We start from the raw sequence: 21,509 nt of genomic DNA on the forward strand, positions 1-21,509 counted from the left end.
TCTCGGGAGACTCGGCCCTGGACCCCACGCCAATGGGTGTCCCGTCAGTGTCACAAATAAGGTATAAAAAAATGCTCATCTGCCCGTTATCAAATGCCTAAAACCCCTGAGCTTCGGGGGTTCTGCCCCCTGGACTGAACCAAGGGCCCCAAGGCGGGCCCCTGGATGCTCTACCTGCTCGCGCCTGTCCCTATACCCCCAACCCTATGTTTTAATAGAATATATCATATTATTAAATATATCATTGTAGGCTGTATCCATAATTTTTTTTCCTTCAATTTGGGTGGATGTCGCAAAAGGAAGGCTTCCCAATACACGTATGGAGAATAAATCATATATTGTAAAACAAAAATCAAGAAAAACTTTACCAACTTTATGAGTAACCGTGTGCATTTTGTTGTTACTGTATATTTTCTTCTACGATATAATGTAATTTTAGGCCTTTTAGCGCACCAATTTTAAAAGATAAACATGGTTATTTTAATGATTCATTTTTTCACCTGAATTAAAACTATTAACAAAGTTCAAAATTGTTTTGTTTTGTTTTTGTATCGTTTTTATCAATATTAATTTTTTTTTTAAATCAATTAGTCTAGAAAGTAATCGTTAAGCGTTTCATAGTTGTTCCACCAATGGCATTTCATACTCTTTAACAAAAAAAGATGAGCGACAAGAGAAGAAAGGAAGAACGCCAAAAATTGAGAATAATGCAGCAACCACCAGCGCCTAACCTGGACCATCAGATAATAACTACAAATCATGATCTCAGTCAACTTGTGCCGTCTTTTCTAGGACCATCCATTCCTCAACAGGCACCAGCAACTCGAGGAAATCCGGCTCAAAATGTCGCCGCAAGTACGGTGCTGGTTAGCGCGTACAACATGTCTCCGATGATGAGCGCCGCCGGAACTCCTCGCATGAGTTTTGCTGGGAATATGGTGCCACCGAATACTTCTGCAGCTGGTGGCATTCGACTGCCCCTCATGTCTCCGGTAGGAATGCACGGGTTGCCGCCTGGACCTCGAACGCCTGATGGACAGCCTCTGGTAAAATTGAAAAGAAATAGATGTGTAAATGTTGTTGTTTGTTTTAAGGTAGCGCGCCCAGTATTCGGTCAGACAGCCATTTCAACAGCTGTAACAATTTAAAAAAATAATAAATGAGCCGCGAAACTTGCACAAATCAGACAGCTATTGAGCTAAACAACTTTTCTTCACTCTCAAAATTAAATCAGATATAGGGCCCCGGAAAGATCTCCAACTTAGCTCGAAATTGGTCAGTGTCGTACTACTTTCCGCACTTTCGCGTTCTCTTAGCACATGCGCTAACATGCATAGCCATATGTAGAAGTCTATTGCGAAACAACTTTGTGTGCTGTCGCAATGAATTTAGTATGTGTGTGAAGAGGAGCTCTTCCGTGTTCGCTCCATCGCAGCGAATTTGCAAATGACGCACTTGCCGATGTGCAAGAGGTATTTATACGATACCCTTGCCATGCGGTATCGCTCGTCCAGTATTCGGTCAACGCATTGACAATCAGTGCTTTATCGCGCAATTGTGTGAAAATAGCGTGCAAATACGCTTCGCTCCTTGGCAACGGAGATTCAACGCACAAATCGTGTGACCGAATTCTAATCGGCGCGACCGAATTCTGGGCAGAAAAATGCTCCGTCTTCTTTCGGAAATATTTTTATCATCATTCTTTATTTTAAGTGACTATAAAATCCTGTTAGAGGAATATTTTTTCGTTCTTTTGATGGGTAGATTGCAAAATAAAAGAGGTAAGAATTCAAAATATCAGTGATTTCCCCTTAAGTGACCGAATACTGGGCACTCTACCCTAGTGAAATTGATTCCCTTTAGGTCCTAGGATTAGGAACAAAATATAGGATTCATTGAATCTCCTTAAAAATAAGACCATTAAAAAAGCATGAAAAATGCATCTAAAATAATACCAAGATCACCACCCTAGGTCAACAAATAGCGAAATAATAATAGATCTAGTTTAATGTTTTAAAAAACACCCATTTTTGGTCCCTTTAAATATTTAGTTAATCTTTGGTTGCTCGTAGCTCTGGTTCTGATCATCGCACACACAAATTGATCAGGAATTAATCAGTTTGCTTCTCTGATTTTTCTGCTTTCTTTAGTTGTCTAGATGTATTTGGGTTGGATTTCCTTTAAAGGGATCGTTTAACAATGTTAAATCTGAGTCTGAGATACACGGCCCTACTTGTTATCAGTTTCTGTGATATGGTGTAATATTGAAGCCTAAAAAATTGCGCTTCAAAATATCAAGAAGTGCCTCAAAAAAGTAAAAATCTTTAAGTGAACGGTTTTACCATACTCGTTTTCCCCAATAGACTTTAGTGTTATGAAAACCGTCAGGCGAACGGTTTTCAAAATTTGTAATTTCAATCATAAATATCTTGATAATCAGACAGGTGATCGGCTTGTAAATGTCATGGGGTTCCTGACTGACCTAAAGGTTTATAATTATCATTGCATCATGAGCTAAATCCAGAATTTTATTTCAGAATCTGAGACAAAGTTACCATATCCCTTTAAGGAGAGAGAAATGGGCTGTGTACCTCTACAGATACTGAATAGGAGCTCCTCTATAGATATTAATAGACTTTTAAAACACTTTTGTATCTGCCTCCCAGATGATATTGACCTTGTATTTGACCTTCAAATTGTGTCCTGACTGTTGACCTTGTATTTGACTTTCACCTCCTTTCTTCTAGCTCTCGCCTATGGGTGCCTTCCCTGGGTATCCATACCAGCCTGTGATGCCGCCCCTGGAGTCCCCCACCAGTCTCCTTCAGGCCAGGCTCCAGCACTCCCCAGGATTCCCCTTCCCACAACATGGAGCCATGCACCCACAGGTCTTCTTTTCAGGGTAAGATCAGAGTTGTAGCTTTGGGAACTACGCTTGTACAAGGCCTACAGGCTTTATTTATGTAGTTCCGCATTTCATTTTCTCAATATGTTTATTAATTATTTTGTATCTTTCGTATCAATGTAATTTTTAACCGAGAATGAAATAAATGAGAATTGAATGAATGAATTGAATTGAATGAATGATGATGTTACTTGGTACTTGGTTGGGTAATCCTTTGGGCAGCTCACTCAGGAAACTATACTGGGATGGTAGGTGAGGCGAGTGACTACAAGGATTGACATGAAGTGCTGGAATGGTGTGTGGACAAAGCTCTTGTTAATGATGGTTGATGATGATGTTGCTGTTTGTGGTTGTGGTAGCGGGGGGTAGTGATAATGATGATGAGTACGATAATGAGATTAATGAGGAGGGATGGCATTTGTACATGTAGCAGGAGCAGGAGACAGAGATGGAGGAGGAGGAAGCAGGATGATGGAGGGATATTCTTTGCTGTAAGAAAATAAATGACTCTTATTTGAAAGCCACACGGTGTTCATGTGTGTTGCATCGTCAGAGCTGCCAACCATTCCGTTTTTGCCGGAATTACTCTGTGTTTTTTTCTCCGAATTACGGTAATACATTTTTTCTTCATAAAATACGTTTTTTAATAATTTTTTTTTTTTTTTTTTTTTTTTAACATACCGCACGTCAAACAACTGCCCTGAAATGGTGATTTGATCACAAATTCAATAGAAAACTAATTTTAAACATACTTGAAGAGAAAAATATTCTCAACAAAAATGAAATGCTGATAACCTCCCAAAAAATTACCTGGTTGTATGGAAAAAACAGCATGATGAATGAACATTTCTGCATTGGAAGTGTGTTGCGCGTGTTTGTAAGTTTCGTTTTCATGAATTCCTTTTTTTGGCTTGAAATTCCTTTTTTTTTGCCATCATGATTCCTTTTTTGGGTCGCACAAGGTTGGCAGCTCTGCATCGTAATAGACAGGTTTACTTACACATTCAACTTTTATGCATACTCTAAATTTAAGCAAAAGTTGGTCTTGGCCACCCAAAATCTCCATCTTTTTCTTTAGGAATAGATTTAAAGATTCCGAAGATTGGCCATCATTCTGTCAAGCGCTGACAGAATACATTTGGAAATTCCCAATTCCCCAAATGATAAGAGTTTTAGGTGTTCTAGTCTGGCGAATTATACTCATCTTTCTATCCTCATTTCCATTGCAGTTACGATGATCAAGGGGGCCAGAGGGCACCCCCTATTGACAAGATGTCTTGGCTCGATGCTGCTGAGGTAAGATGCCCAGAAAGAATCTTTAAACTTTTTGAAACTCTAACATTAGAGTTTGAGGGACAGATGAAATCAAAAAGCTGATATAAAGATATCCCTTCTTGGATTGGAGGCTGTTTGCTCACATGATGTTTACACGGAAAAGAAATATTGCATTTGTTTTGTTTTGTAGTGACTATCATTCAAATTACAAGTATGTCAAGGACTTGAAAATACAGGGATTACAAAACAAAAATATCTACCAGTAATGAGGAGTATTTGTAGTAATAGTGGTATTTTACAATTGTGAAATACCGGTACCCTTTGGAATGTATCATTCAATTATGAAATATATACCCTTTTAGAAGATGGTGATGGTGGTGGTTATTTTACCTGACTGCTAAGAAAGCATAAATGCTTGTAAGTAAGCAACCAGACGGCCGACGGCTTTAGGTCCTCTCAGAGGGACCTGGTAATAAGGATTAATGCCTTACCAAAGGGCACTAGCGTATCGGCTTGGTTTCGAAACCGGCTTCACCGGATTACGAGACCAATGCTCTACCAACTGAGCTATCGCACCTTCCTATTGAATGCAATGACACATGTTTCTTTGAAATGAAAGATATCCAATTATTTTTGTTCACCCCAGATTATTTTAGAGGAAGCCCAGCAGCCTCTGCATCTCAAGGACATCAAGCAGAGGATCGTGGAACAGGGTCTGGTCGGTCCTAACGCAAGGTCCAGTCTGGAAACGCTCATGCACAGAGATGCGCAGAAAGGCAGCAAGCGGTTTGTGAAATTGGACGAGCTCATTGGCGTGTTTAGACTCATGGTAAGCTCTAAATTTGAGATCATTGTGGAATGTACGTTTTCTCTGTTGATGTTAAGTGTGTGGCTTCGAGGTTCCAATTTTATAGGGCTTGGTTAATTCTAGAAACGCTCATGCACAGAGACGCGCAGAAAAGCAGCAAGCGGTTTATGATACTGGTCGAGCTCATTGCCGTGTTCAGACTCATGATAAGTTATAAATTCAAGGGATTTTTATGGAATGGAGGTTTCTTTGTTGAGTTGTGAGGTTATAGATTCCAGTCTTAACAACGCTTGGTCGGTCCTAACGCTGGGTCCAGTCTAGAAACACTCATGTACAAAAATGGGCAGAAAGGCAGCAAGCGCTTTGTGATGAGTTCCTTGGCTTGTTCGACTCATGATAAGTTCTAAATTTTAGGTCATTGTGGAATGTAGGTTTTCTCTGTTGATGTTCAGTTGTGAGGTTATAGATTCCAGTCTTAACAAGGCTTGCTTGGTTCTAACGCTTGGTCCAGTCTGGAAACGCTTATACACAGAGATGCGCAGAAAGGCAGCAAGCGGTTTGTCAAATTGGATGAGCTCATTGGCGTGTTCAGACTCATGTTATTCAATTTTAGGTCATTGTGGAATGAAGGTTTTTTCAGTTAATTTTCAGTTGTGAGGTTATAGCAGGCCTGATAATTACCCAATTTAAATTGGTTTCCTTATTATTATTTTTTCCCCAATTTTTTTATTTTTATTTCTCTCCCAACTTTTTCTTCTTTTTTTTCTCCCTTTTTTTTTTTTTTTTTTCTCCCTATTTTTTTTCTTTCTGATTTTACCCCTATTTTCCCGATTTACCCCTAGTTTTCCCAATTTTGTCCAAATATTCTTACTCAAATTGGGGAGAATGTTGTTAGATGCTATTTTTTTTCCCCAAAAAAAATTCTTTTTTTTTTTTTACTCAAGGGGGCGTGGTTGAGGGAAAAAAACTATTTTTTTGGTTGCGCTCACTATCACCCCTGGGTTATAGATTCCAGTCTCAGCAGAGGTTGGTCAGTCCTAATGCCAGGTCCAGCCTGGAAAAAACGCATGTATAGTGTCTCACAGAAAAGCAGCAAGCGGTTTGTGAAATTGGACAGATTCATAAGTTCTAAAGTTTAGATTGTTGTGGAATGGAGGTTTTCTCAGTTAATGTTCAGTCTTGAGAGTGGACTCAATGGAGGTTCCAGTCTTATGCATGTGGCTGCTTGGTCCTCATGCTACATGTATGTCTAGTCCAGAAGTACTTGTACACTCAAACCTGTCTATAGCGATCGTCTAAGGGAAACACAAAAAGTGGTCTTTGTAGACAGGTTCCTTTAGTACATGTTCCAATGAGAAACCCTTTTCAAGAGAAACAAAACATGTAGTCTCTCTAGACAGGTGGCCACTTAAGCAGGTTTGACTGTATATAGAGATCCACAGAAAGAGAGCAAGTGATTTGTGAAGATGGAAGAACTGCTTAGCATATTCAGACTCATGGCGAGTTCCAAATAGCTCTTTGCTATTGTCAAATTTATAAAGTTTGTAATCATTGCATGTGTGATAATCCCTCGACTGTCTATCATGTATTTCCGTGAAGGAAATAGCTACTGTAAGAAAAAAAAAGAAGACTGACTAATTTGATATTGTTGACTCAAAACAAGAATGTGGTGTGTGAAACACTACAGTTCTTTTAATGCAACATGTAAGTGAAGGCAATGGTATTGAGGCATTAAATAAAATGAGTGAAAGGTGGGAAAAGAAATTTCAAAATTTCATTCAAGCTTTGAATAACATGCATATTTCAAACATTCTGTCTTGCTCAGACTGCCGAGGAGAGGAAAGCTGCAAGAAGAAGCAACAAGAAAGCCCCCAAGCAAACTGCTCCTAAGACCGCCGCCCCACCACCCACAACTGCAGTAGTAACAACAACAACAACAACAGCGATGGTTGCAGCAGAAGCTACCACTGAGCCCACCACAGTGAAAAGTCCCACGGCTGCAGCTCAGGCAGAGAGGAACGCCAAGTTTAAGAGGAAAAGTCAGAATCTGAGACGTCTCATCAAGGCCATGGTTTTTGTAAGTACAATGGCTCTTCAGAGGGAGATAGAGAGAGAGAGAGAGAGAGAGAGGACAGGATAGGAGAGGACATGAGAGAAGAGGAGAGGAGAGAGAGAGTGAGAGAGAGAGAGAGAGAGAGAGAGAGAGATAGATAGATAGATAGAAGAAGAAGAGAGAGAGGAATAGAGAGAGAGAGAGGAGAGAGAAATGCAAACTGAGCCCACCACATTGAAAAGTCCCACGGCTGCAGCTCAGGCAGAGAGAAACGCTAAGTTCAAGAGGAAAAGTAAAAACCTGAGACGTCTCATCAAGGCCATGGTCTTTGTAAGTACAATGGCTCTTCAGAGAGGGAGGGAGGGGGATAAAGAGAGAGGGAGGGAGAGAGAGAGAGGGAGGGAGAAGGGAAGAGAGCGAGGATTAAAGAGAGAGGAGAGGAGAAGACAAGACAAGAGAAGAGAAGGAGAGAGAGGAATAGAGAGAGAGAGAGAGAGAGAAAGAGAGAGGGACGGTAATAGAAGTCATAAACAAGAAGGGTAGAGAGACTAATTTTGAGTGATGAGGAAAGGAGAGGGAAAAGTGATGAGATAGAAGGAAACATAGATAGACATTATTTTAATGTAATTGAAGACAATGGGTGGTATTCCGGTAGCGCGTACTAAGTTAGCGCGTGCTTAGTTAGTTCACACTTTTATGGAGTGCCTGTTGTGAACTAATTTACCCTGAACAGATTATTTTAATCCTTCAATGAAAAGTGTCCAAAAAATTAACTTTGCTCCGAAATAGGAAGAAAAAGATAATATGAGTATAAACTAAATTTCAACAAAGTCCTTGGTAGATTATTTTTGTCATGAATATTGAAGGAGGAAGATGAAACCTAGCATTCCATAGAAGTGCGAACTAAAATTCTTGTTTAGTCTGGACTTAGTCCCGGCTTAACTTAAGAGAATACCACCCATAGAGTGGGAGAGAGAGAGAGAGAGAGAGAGGGAGAAAGTAGTAAGTGAGATAGATAGAGACATGTATAGAAGAAGAAAATATAGAGATGTAGATTTAGACTGAGTGAGAGAAAGAGAGATAGAGTAAAATGTATTTCCAGGTTACCCCATTAACCTTAAACAAAATACATAAGTCAGAAAATTTCTCGATATGTTACCTCCTGCATGTATAAATGAAGGTATTTTTGGAAATTATAAAGACGGCAAATTGCCCTAGTTTTTATTCAATGTCATTTGATTCTGAAATGGATGATAAGAAAAGTAATTAAAGAAATGGATGGAAATGTGTGTTTAGTACATGTACAACAATTACCATCCAACACAGTTTATACCACATACATCCATAGAATGTATATACACTGTATATTCAGTAATTTCCTAAAACTTGATTTTATTTCAATACCATCCACAGGAGAATGCTGCCCTCTGTGACGAAGTCTCCAGGACAGAGGCCAAGCTGCCGAGAGCCAGAGCGGAACGTCGGTTCCTGCTCCTGCGCCTCCTCCACTACCAGTCCTTGACCGGCAAGCCACTGCTGGACACTGACCAACAGCCAACCGTGAAGAAGGAGAAAGAGACGGAGAAGAAGGAGACGGAGAAGATGGGCAGGAAGGAAAAGACGGAGAAGGTGGCAAGGAAGGAGAAGGATAGGGAGAGGAAGAAAGTCAAGAACAGGCACAAGCACAAGAAGAACAAGAAAGCTTCTAAAGGTAATGTCATCTGAATGAAAAGTGCATTTAGAGTGTGATAGAAGGAGAGAGAGAAAGACAGAAAGAGAAATAGAAGGGGGAGTACAGAAAGGAAGAGAGTGAAAGAGAGTGAGATTAAAGGAGGAGAGAGGGAAAAGAGAGGGAGAGATAGTGGTAAATAGAAAAAGAGAGCAGAGATTAAAGGCGAAGGGGTGGGAAGATGAAGAGATACCGGTATATAGGGAGAGACAGAGAGAGACAGAGAGAGACACAATGAGAAGGATAGGGAGAGGAAGAAAGTCAAGAACAGGCATAAGCATAAGAAGAACAAGAAAGCGTCTAAAGGTAGACAGATGCATGTAATGTCATTTGAATGATAACTGGATTTAGAGAGTGATAGAAGGAGGGAGAGAGAGAGGGTATAAAGATAGCATGGAGAGAGAGAGAGAGAGAAAGAAAGAAAGAAATATAAGGAAATAGAAGGGGGAGTACAGAAAGGAAGAGAGGGAAAGAGAGTAACATTTACAGGAAAGAGAGAGAGGGAAAAGAGAGGGAGAGAGATAGTGGGATATAGAAAAAGAAAGTAGAGATAAAGGGGAAGGCGTGGGTAGATGAAAAGATACCGGTATATAGGTAAAGAGAGAGAGAGAATGCAGCTGTGTGCAGCTGTAAACAAGGATGATGTATCATTTATAATTCATTCACAATGAACTCTACATGTTATTCTACTAACCTCTATTCAAATCTGCTTGATTATGACAGATGCTGATAAAAAGCTGGAGGCTCAAAATCAACTCAAGAAGAAGAAACCTAGTAGCAGTCTAAAGAGACACATCCTTCCCATACCTCTGAATGATGCAGGTAGGTTTCACAAAACTTGTCATCAGTGACAAATGACAATTTGTGTTATAATCTACTGAAATCCTTGCTTCTGATTGGTTATCAGCAGATTTGTCACTGATTTTTGTTATTTGTCATTGAAAAAAGGCTTTGTGAAACGGGTCCCAGTCATAGAAGATAGATGTTTATTTTTCTGTAGAATCCCTGTTGCGTAGGGAAGATGGTGGACCTGTGAATAATAGAGCATGGGATGTGGAAGTGGATGGATGGCATAATATGGGAAGATTTCATGGGAAGATATGGTGAAGTAAAAAAGCAGAAAGGTTGGGCTAAATAGAATGGCATGCTAAATCGTGGACAGTGCAGTACCCCTGAATTTGGTACCAAGTCAAAAGTGCAATTTTGCGAAATGCATTGTTATTGTCAATAGAGAATTCTTTGTTTGGAGGATGGATTGCATAACAATGCATTTGGCAACATTTCACTTTTGACTTGGCCCCATATTCATATGTACTGCACTGTCCATCATTACATCATTATTACGAATGGGGCATTATTGTAAAAGGAAATAAATAAGCTTTTGAATGATATTAACTTCATATATGAAAATATAGTAACAGGGGAGATATCAATGCTCAAACTTGAATTGCAGAACTTTTGTGTGGAGTCTTTTACATAGTCTTTTACATAGTCTTTTACATAGTCTTTTACATAGTCTTTTACATAGTCTTTTACATAGTCTTTTACATAGTCTTTTACATAGTCTTTTACATAGTCTTTTACATAGTCTTTTACATAGTCTTTTACATAGTCTTTTACATAGTCTTTTACATAGTCTTTTACATAGTCTTTTACATAAAACCACAATACCCACATCTAATTAATTTCCTGGTACTAAATCGCAACATACATTAAAGATAAACTCCAGTACTGGTAAAAAAAAAAAAATTAATTCTCACAGAATCAAACGAAACTTACACTGAATGTTCAAGATTACAAATAAATGACATGTGCCAAACAATTTTGGAAGAAAATGTATACTGGCTGAGTAATGAGCATAGAAAGACAAGGAAACCAAGGTAGTACCATCCCCGACACGATGTGTGTTGTCCCATATATAGCTTTCTATGTGAGTGTTTGTTACTTTACCAAGACTCGGTCAAATTTATTATGATTTTGATGACTCCAGAACCTTGCAGTGCACACCAATACTTACATGCTACATGATCAACTGTTTCTGATCCTTTCACACCTTTTCTTTCACAATGCAATCGCATTACCAGTACTAAAGTTTAGCTTTAATTCCAATATCATCTACATTCTAAATGTCCATTGCAGGTCAACCAATCTACCCTATCGTCCAGGGCAGCTTGACCGTCCACTCCCTTGGAAAGGTCCTCCCAGACAAAGTGACCTTCCACTCTGACCGATTCATCTACCCGGCCGGTTTCCATAGCACCCGTGTCTATGGCAACATGAACGACCCCAAGGAGAAGTGTGTTTACACCTGCAAGATCCTCAACTGTGAAGGGGAAGCAATAGTAAGTATACAAGTCAAGTGTGTGTGTGTAATTGGGTTTTTACAAACGTGTATCAATCAGATATGATTATTTACGTCTAGGGACCGATCTTTAAACGTCACCATCCGAAAGACGTGACTCAGTTTCGAGCCTGCATCCTCGGCTGTATCAGTTTGTAACTTCCATTGTTAGCTGGATTACAGGCGAATGCCACAACGCCCCGTTAAACATCATCATCGGTTATTTTAACCAGCATTTTCCCTCTTATGTGAGCTTACTGACTTTCGCACCATGATGACACTCCCTCCCTCTACTTCTTCTTGTCTCGAGCATCCTCTTCATGTAGACCAACTTCACTGCTTTCTTTCTTCACCATATCTTCCTTTGCCTCTTATGCTATCCACTTCCAGATCCCGTGCTCTTTTCACAGGTTCATCATCTTCACTTCTGAACACATGACCCACCCATCTCATTCCACTTCTCAATACCACTTCCATCACAAATTCTTTCAGACCCAACCTTTCCATAAGCTGTCTCGTAGTCTTTGTATCTATTTATACATGGAAATTCAGTATCAAAGATGTTGAAAATAATTGCGAGTTCTAGTACTGGACTAATATTTTGAGAGAGACTAGCTAATATGTTGCTCTTATTGGGTTTCATGCTGTAGATGGGTTCATTTAGATCAATAAAAATCTAATTGGACTTACCTACTAGAAATCACTTTCACCGAAAAGTACATGTGATATATAGACTTGAAAGTATGGAGTACAATTAACTCTGCTCAAGTTGAATCTGTTGGGACCGCTAAAAATAACTTGACTAATGAAAAATTCAACTAATGAATTGTAAATGACACATATTTTGTATTGTTTGTTTTGGCGGAAAAAAACGATTTGACCTGGGGGAAATTCTACTTGTACAACTTCAAGTCATGGATATAGTTAACTGTACTCATTTCTACATTATTAATCAGCAATCAAAGATTTTTGACCAGATTGCATGGTAAACATCTTTTAAATTGCAAGATAAAAATATTTTTGAGGACTACACACACTCAAGAAAGAAAGATTACTGACAGTCCTTTTGAGGACTCCCCAATCCTCTCTCACACATGGTGCTACCGTAAACCTACTGTATAAATTTCTTTTGTATTCTAACAAGAGGGAAAATGATTTGTTTGTTTAATCTTGTCTTTTAATAGTTTGAGATAAGTGATGACCGAGTACCTCCCACCATCCTGAGTGCTAGCTCTGCTACAAAGTGCCATAGGAAGCTACTTCAGGCTGTCAACAAGGCATTGTAAGTGGTAATAGTGGCGACTGATGCGAAGAGAAAGAGAGAGAGTGAAAAGAGAGAGAGAGAGAGAGAGAGATGTGTAGAGTGAGAGATAGGGGTAGGGAAGTGAAGAGGAGGGGCTGGCAAGAGAGGAGGAGGTTTGGGGAGGGGGGGGGGGCGAGTGAGGAGGGGGAAGGGAGGAGGGAAGGGAGGGGTAGGGAAGAGAGAATGAGTAGGGACGATAGCAGGGAAGAGGGGGTGGGGTAGCATTGTCATATGGAAAACTTTTAGCCCTAAACGCGCATAAAAGAATACGCACTAAACAACCGCTTGCAACGACCCATTCGGGTGCGCATGTATAGACATGATGCGGTCTCCGAGATTTTGAGCGCAACGCACACACTATGTATAATACGCACTGCGTTAAATACACACACTGACCTCTAGCTCTACAGCGATTGCACGGAAGCTATAACTGTGCATTGTTTGTACGGTACGGGCGCACTCGTTGTGAGTAGCTATAGCGCTACACTATCCCAGTCACCTTGGTTTAGTATGAAAAACTACTTTTTATTGGTTGGAAAATGGCTACCGTTTCCTCTCCACGAAAGAAAACAATCGTTATACCAACGTAAAGGTAGGATGTCAAGGTTTCTGAATCCGTCCGAAGATTTTTTATACGTCACTCGTGTAAAATTTGCCGACTGGTTGACTGAGCGAAACCCGACAAAAAAGGGGAAAAACAGTGCAATCTCCATAGGCAGGCTGAAAAAGTCAAAACTTTTAGGTGAAAATGGCTACCGTTTCCCCTGAAAGAATAATCCCAAATTTAGTATCATTTTTAAGACGACATTTCAAATTATAAGAAACCGTCCGAAGATTTTTTTAACAAATTTCCATTTTCCTGTAATACCAGCAATTATATCAAAACGTGGCTTTTTTGGTGTACGTTCCCCGTGCTTAACAGGATAAGCGACGAGGCGCAGAGCAGATGCGCGTAAGTTTTCCATATGCATGTAAGTGGCAATAGTGTTGAGTGAAGCAAAGACGGAGAGAGATGTGGAGTGTGAGATGGGGGTAGGGAAGTGAAGAGGAGGGGCTGGCAAGAGAGGAGGAGGTTTGGGGAGGGGGGCGAGTGAGGAGGGGGAAGGGAGGAGTAGGAGGGGAAAGATAATGAGCGGGGAGAGCAGGGAAAGGGGGGGGGGTAGTAGATCATTGATTAATTGCAGGACTGATCCTATAACAGGAGATTTTCAACTTCTCCAAACCCACATGTACTTTTCAAAAGCCTCTAATGTTTGATGGATTGATGGAGTGACATGTACACGGTATAGCCACAATCAGGGTGCAACTATTCTACGTACAGTGTTACGCATCTCTCCTGGAAACACAAAGTCATCTAATCAAATATTTTGTGGCCTGAAATGTTGGACCATATGACTTCTTCATCAGGCAGCAATTTTTTTAAAAATTTCTCTTGTGTTGGCTGTGTGAGAGTGGTAATAGAGAGCCAAAAATACCACTTTTTGGCTGTTACGCATTTGCACTTCAAAAATGTGTCTTTTTTCATAAGGTGTTACTGTGGAATTACACAAGATATGCCATATCTTTTCATGCCATCTTATAGTCCTTTTTATCTCCACTCCGTATTTTTTTACGGCTTGAGAATTGACCCAAGAATTGCGATACAGTGGTTACTTCTGTGAAGAGAGACAAGCGTAACGCTTTTTTGAAAAACAGCTTTGTGTATAATTTTGCCTCTATAATTCATATATTTTAGCATTATATCAATTGGTAATTGGTTATATTTTCTGAGTAACATGTTGTCCTATCATCAGAAAGTAAAAATCAAACAAAGATACAAGCGTTACAAAAATATATGCCCACATTCCGATCATAACTTTTGTCAGGAATTTCCTGTAGTGTCCGTAACGGTGTAATTCCTGCTATGTGAAAATATTTCCATTTTTTTTATATACCTTACTTTGTGTAACTACCTCCGGGGACTAACTGTGGTACAATAATATTCAGCTAAGCATAACAGTTTTTTTTTTGCAATTTAATGAATGGCATTTGTAGTGTCCGTAACGTATGTAGTGTCCGTAACACAACTTACACAAGTGTGTGATGGTCTAAAAATACAGCTTGATGACAAAATACTACTAAATTGTAATTCAAATTTGATTTGATACAGTTGCTCGTCCCAATGATTAACAGAAATTCTTTTTTTTTTTAAGGTTTTCTCCTGGATATGATATTTCGCAAACAAATAAGCTATTTTCCATGAATTTAATTTAAAAGATTTTTAAAAAAATTGACTTACAAGTAATTTAATATCAATATTTTATTTCAATAATATTAGTTAGATGTAATAAAGTATCAAATTAAATACATCATTGTGTTTTAGTTTCAATATCGAGGGTAGAAAAGAGTAGGAGCCAGTGTTACGGACACTACAGATCTGTGTTACGGACACTACAGAAGGAGTAATATCAGGCCTGCAAGCCAAACTGTACCTCTTTTTCTGGATAACAGTGTTCTAAAATAAATGTTAACATTGTAAAAGCTGTCTATGACATCAAATATGTATGATGCATTAAAAAAATACAACATTTTAATCATTTAATTGCCTACCTACCAAATGTATACCGGTAAGTCACTACATTGTATTTTATGTCCACACACACATAAACACCACGGCCGGTATTCAATTCAATACGCGTAAGTGAAAAATTTACCAAGTAAATGGCCAAGTTAAGTAATTTACTTATCTCGTATTCAAATAAAATCTAAGTAAAAAACTTACTGATAAGCATTGTGACGTCACACGGTCAATCAAAATTATTTGCGCAATTGATGCGTTGCAGTAAATGCGCGCTGACCTAATTGTGCGCACATCATCATTTGCATGGGCGCAATCTTAATTCACGCATAAATACCACTGACCTCAGGTCATTGACTTTGTTTCAGGGCCAATGACCCGAGGTCAACTGTCTGCGCATGCACCCTGATACAACCGTAAACTGGTGTATTCTGGTAGGGAGTTGACTTAAATATAGGGTAAAATACTTACCGGTAGCCAAAAGTTTGAATTGAGTACCAAAATTAGCTAAGTATGTTATCTAAGCCAAATACTAAGTAAAAAGCTTAAATTTTGTACTTAAGTATTGAATTCAATATGAGCCTAGGGCACACACCAGTACGTGTATGACTAGTGTCTCCTGAGGACTATGGAAAAATACCTTCTTTGGAGGACACCCCCTTTGAGGGGATTTACATATAAGTTATGAAATATCTCATTGTCTACGTTTTTGCTCACTATTTGATGGAGAGAGAGAGAAAAAAATAGACTGAGGTCGCTTTTGACTTTTTTACCGACATTTATTTATATATCTGAGGATTTTATGAAAACTGGTTTAATTGCCACCACCAACAACGATCACCGAACATCTGAGGATTATTGAATAAACGTATCAGAAATGATTATTGATTACACCATAATTTTGCATATATAGTAATTATCACTTTTTTTGTAATGCTTTGTTCCTGTTTAAGGTTTTAAAAGTACACCACTTAGTTGGTCGAAATACTCTTCATAAACTACAGACTGTGGTATTTTTATGACCCCAAATTTTTCAACGCTATTTTGACAAGTTCCTAAAAATGGGTTCTAAATATACTGAATATATCCTGCAGCACATACATGTACGATACGAGGACAATGCATGCAGTGCAATCTTCTCCAAACGCACATTGAATCCTGCACCACATACAAAACTGTAATATACAAGGACACCATGGGAACTTTCTTTTCCAAACATATTGTTTTTTCGGTCTCACTGAGCAAATCTTGTACGGTCCTATGAGATACATTTATCTTTTCAGAGTTACTTCTCAAAATAATGAAGTACATCGTGTTTTCGTATTTTAAAAAATCTAGGGTTTTCATGCTTATGTCTAATAGGCTCACCTTGATTATGTTACATGATGTACTATTTTATCCTCTTTTTTCTTCTCTTCTTCCTCATTTATTGTATTGTTCTTCCTTTTCCTTATTTCTAATTCTTATCCTTTTCTTTATTCTTCTGCTTCTTTTGCTAAGTTATTATCCTTTTTATTCTCTTCTTCCTTCTTTTAATCTTTCCTCATGCTTTCCTTTGTTATGTCATTTTTTTAATGTCTTCTTTCATCTTCCTTAATTGTCTGAATAGTTATGCTTCTTTCAATGTTTAAAATTGAGCAGAGAAGATGGAGAAGAAGAAAAAACACTCCAATTCGCCCACCCCTGGGAAAACATAAAACACTGACTTATGTTTTCTGCTTGTCAGAATTTTCTGATTCTAAAGGGTGGACTTCCCTTTAACCCTAACAAGGCCGGGCTATTTGAGGTCTTTATATGGCCGGGGGGGGGGGGGGGGGGGGGGGGGGGGGGGGGGGGGGGGCATTTTTCCCCCTCCCCCTCCCCCCAAAAAAATTTGCACGCATGTCAAGTGAAGTGTATAGAATACTTTGGTTAAATATTTTTGTTGCATATTTATGGTAATTTATGCAAATAAGGTCATAAAATTCACCTGTTTACCCACAAATCATATATTCTTTATATTTAAGTATTCTTTTTCACTACATGTATTCGTTAGACCATTTGAAACAATAATACAATAACAATTTTGGAAGAGCTAGGTTATTCCTTATGTTATCTTTTGTTTTGATAATTTCTTATGTATTTCATTGTTTTTTCAACTTTTGTATTTTAATTCGTTCTTTTAATTTTTTTATTTCTACTGACAATTCAACTATTGAACCATTGACTCCCAAAACAAACACCAAAACTTTAAACAAGACCCAATAACCAATGTTGTTTCTCTTTTTAGGAAAAAATGACATTTCCATATGGTTTGTACACAAATCACGAAAATCGATTTCGGGCTGACATGCAAAGACAAAAGGTCATGTGACTTTGTAACTGTACCCCCAATTTAAAAAAAAAAATTGTTTTAAAAGATCCGCAAGACTTGAAAGAAAAAAGTCAGCGAGCGGCGGGGCACCATCCGTATGCGTTCCCGAACAATCAGAAAAATTGTGGAGGGGGGGGGGGGCATAATGGTCCCCGGCCTTATTAGGGTTAAGTCCTATCCAAGAGACTTGGTAATGAGGATTTGAAAAGATACTCTCTGTTGGCCTCAAAATATGCAGCAACAACACATGATGACAGAAAAAAAGCAAATGGATTAATTATATATTGCATCAAAGAATAGCATGTATACAACGTAGTGTCCGTAACATCCTATAGGATTTTGTACATAAGTTATTTTGGACAACTTATGATATAAAACGAGCCTTCCTAGCAATTTGATTTGTTTTTATTTGTATACAGATGGGACTAAAGTTTGTAATTTGTCTCATATACCAATGTTTGGTTGGCTTGCTAAAAAGTTTCAGGTTTTGAAAAAATGTCATTTATCAGATTTGACCTTGTGTTACTGTGTATACTACTTCTAATGTATGGACTGAAATGAGTGTGAATTGTTTTATTTTTCACAAATGGCCGAGAAATTACCCCAAAAAGTGCAAAATATTTGAGTGTTAAGATAAATAATGCTTGAAAATTCCATTTCAGTAGTTTTGTGTAGTGTCCGCAACACCTACCACCCCTGTTGTGTTGCTGTTCATAAAATGATAACCAAGATAGTTTCCTCAAGGATATTGCAGGGTATTAACCCTAGGGTATGGATGAACAATTTGGGGTTGATGAAACTGCTCTATTGCATACTTTATTTTTGGACCCAAGTGCAAATGATTTTGCACCCTGATTGTGGCTATACCGACAGCATATCAGTTTGCATTGTCACAGATTTTTCAAGTTTTTAAAATTTTACCAACGAGTGAGGCACGATGGCTCAGTGGTAGAGTAGTGGTCTCGTAACCAGGAAGTCCAAGGTTCAAAATCAATTTGATGCGCTAATGCCCTTTGGTAAGGCATTAATCCTTGATTACCAAGTCCCTCAGAGAGGACTTAAAGCCGCCAGTCCCCTGGTTGCTTACTTACAAGCATGTACATAACTTCTTAGCAATCGGGTAAAACAAACAAACCAACCAAACAATACAGTTGATCCTTGTTAAAACGAGGTCCATAGAAAATTACCATGTTTTGTTAGGAATCTTGTTATATGAGGGTAAAAAAACAAAAGAATATAATGAGCTGGGACTAGCAAATCACCTTCTTATAACAGATACCTTGTTATACAGTCAAACCTGTCTATTGCGACCGCCCAAGGGAAACACAAAAAGTGGTCTTTGAAGACGGGTGGTCTATGTGGACAGGTTCCTTTAGTACATGTTTCAATGAGAAACCATTTTCAAGGGAAACAAAAAACGTGGTTGTTGTAGACAGGTGGTCACTCAAGCAGGTTTGACTGTATCAGAGCTGTTTATGAGGTTCCACTGTATAAAATGGCAAAAATTCATTCAATTCTGCTTTTTCCTTAGCGGTGAGGACATCGTCAACGAGTCGCGGGACCGATCCCAAGAGTTCTTTGGCTTCTCCCACCCCACCATCCAAAACCTCATCCAGAGCCTACCCGGAGCCACACAATGCATGGCGTACAGATGGCTCCGCTTCGAGGAGTGCAAGCCGGAGGAGAGGGAGAAGATCGCTCACTGGTATGAGAGCGATCCCACCGTCTGCTTCGATGCTCTCAGGAGCGCGTACAAGAAGAAGATGGGTGAGCGACTGCATCATTGTATCGAAGCAAAGTTATCATAAGAAGTCCTTGATTTTGCATTATGCATTTTGTGCTTAATTGAGACATGCGTCTTGAATGTGGATGGAGAAAAAATAATTATCCGACATAGAGATTGTGCAGAGTGTATCTGACTGCGATCAAACTATCAATGCCTTTCCTTATTAAAGGGAAAACCAACCTTGATAGCTAACTACACTTGAGGAAATAATAGCAGAAAATCAGAGAAGTAGACTGGTGAAAGTTTGCATTAAATCGGACTAAAGATGAGAAAGTTATGAATTTTAAAAGTTGTTATCACTATAGGTATGGGCTCTTCAAATTGGCTGAATTTGTGACGTCGTTGTGATGCAGTGGCAGAGATCCCTGCCATTTGTTCCAATGCACACAGACTCCAAGAAGTTCAATCCAGACCCCCCTTCCCAAAAAAGTTTGCATGGAACAATGTTTAGGGGATTATTTATTTGTACAGAGTTGTCTTATGCAAGGTTGATGGTATTATGAACTACAATGAAATAAAATCAGTGAAAAAGTCTGGTCATATTATACTAAATTGCCTAGTTATATTTTCATATAATAATTTTATTGTAACGTGGTTTACTTGCATTTTAAGATGAGCCAGACTCTTACAGTACAATCCGGACCCCCTTCCTTCCAAAAATATTAGTGAGGAACCCTTCCTACCTGTAGGCGATTATTAATCTGTGCAAAGCTGTCTTATTTAAGGTTGACAGCATTTATGAACTTCAATAAAATATAATCAATGACAATATCTGGGGGGGGGGGGGTGTTTTACAAAGATCCTAAGTTGAACTTATCTCTAAGTTGGACTAAACAATTATTGGAGGCCATTAGCAGAGCTGCCAACTAGTACGGATTTCCCGTAATTGGAACGGAAATTAACGATCATTACGGCAGTACGGAATGTTGTCTAAAAATTATGGATTACAACCCCAAATTACTGATTTATTCCCAAAATTACTGATTTTGAGCCTTGTGATTACTGATTTTCTCTTCTAGCAGTTGGCAGCTCTGCATTAGCTTCTTTGAAAATGTATTGAAAAAGTTATTTTAAAAGGCATAAAATGTTGATTCAAATCATTATTATTTTCTACTATCAAGGAGATTTCATGTTCTTGATGTAGAATTTATGAAAAGTCTAAAATATTTTAAATTTTTGCTTTTGAATATATTTAATGTCAAAGCTAAAAATGGCTCTCCACAATGTTTAAGTCGACTTGTCATATTATTATAAATTTCCCAATTATTTGCCCAGTTATCTTTTCATATTCATATTCTATTTAAATATGGTTTGCTTATATTTCTAGATGAGAAGCAAGCCACAGTTCAAGTATCAACATCTACCTCAACACCACCAACATCATCGACATCAACAACCATCTCAACATCGATATCATCGACCACCTTGTCTGTTCCAGCAAGCACAACATCGTCAGAGAGCCATAATCTAAGATCGTTGCTGACCTCGGCTCCCATTGTTACGATACAGCAGTCGATATCAGCAAGGCTGGATGGTTTCTCGGGAGGGGATGGAAATTAATATTAACCCTTTAAAGGGAAAGCCAACCTACCAGTTCTGGTCATGCGATTGCATTGTGAAAGAAACGTTATGGAATTGATCAGAAAAGGTTGATCATCTAGCATATAAGTATTGGTGTGTACTGCAAGCTTCTTGAATCATCTAAATGATTAGAAATTTGGCCCAGTCTTGGTAAAGTTACAAGCACCGTACACAGAAAGATGTATATGGGACTAGGCAATATCTATTCAGTCCGGATAGATATAATAATTTACCAAATATATCAATTAGTAGGCGGTTTCCCGGCAAAATTTGTATCATCACATTTTTAGTCAAAGCACATTCTTTCACATGATTGGTAATAAGAGCTTCCATTTCAGTATTTTGAGAGGTGCTTTTCCAAAACTGGTCTATACCTTTAATAGACAACTATAATAAAAGAAAGCAGACTGATGAAAGTTTGAATTAAATCGGACAAAAAAATTTAAAGCTATGATTTTTTTGTGTGTAGAAAGTTGTCATCACTGCACATATGGGTACTCTAAATTGGCTGAATCGGTAATGTCACAGTGACGAAGTGCCGGACTATTTTCCCATTTGTTTCAACATGCAAAATTATTAAAATGTCAATTTTTCAAAATTTATGATTCATGAGGTCCTTATCATTTTAGAGGACCTATAATAATACCTGGTATGTGTTATTCTATTATACTGTGATCATAAATTGCTAATTTTGAATATAATGCTGTTTAATTTTTGTATTGTTTTATATACACAATGTACCTTCATCATATAGTAGACAAGTCAATTCTTGTAAACTTTCATAAAACATATGGAGTATTTTGTATTTATCTGTACTA

The 21,509-nt window shown here is 38.5% G+C and overlaps 1 protein-coding gene across 1 annotated transcript; it reads left to right on the top strand.

Annotated features, from left to right (window-relative positions):
* The first annotated feature begins 638 nt into the window (after nucleotides 1-638).
* Nucleotides 639-20,744, top strand: LOC584848. The gene is made up of 11 exons (XM_030977910.1): nucleotides 639-1,046; nucleotides 2,748-2,902; nucleotides 4,135-4,201; nucleotides 4,827-5,009; nucleotides 6,814-7,065; nucleotides 8,455-8,752; nucleotides 9,494-9,592; nucleotides 10,910-11,112; nucleotides 12,296-12,393; nucleotides 18,856-19,091; nucleotides 20,438-20,744. The coding sequence occupies exons 1-11, from the start codon at nucleotides 663-665 to the stop codon at nucleotides 20,668-20,670; spliced, it is 2,208 nt and encodes a 735-aa protein (XP_030833770.1). The 5' UTR covers nucleotides 639-662; the 3' UTR covers nucleotides 20,671-20,744.
* The last annotated feature ends 765 nt before the right edge of the window (nucleotides 20,745-21,509 follow it).

The sequence above is a fragment of the Strongylocentrotus purpuratus genome, unplaced genomic scaffold (assembly GCF_000002235.5).
Source record: "Strongylocentrotus purpuratus isolate Spur 01 unplaced genomic scaffold, Spur_5.0 spur5_scaffold_1, whole genome shotgun sequence".
Lineage (NCBI taxonomy): Eukaryota > Metazoa > Echinodermata > Echinoidea > Camarodonta > Strongylocentrotidae > Strongylocentrotus > Strongylocentrotus purpuratus.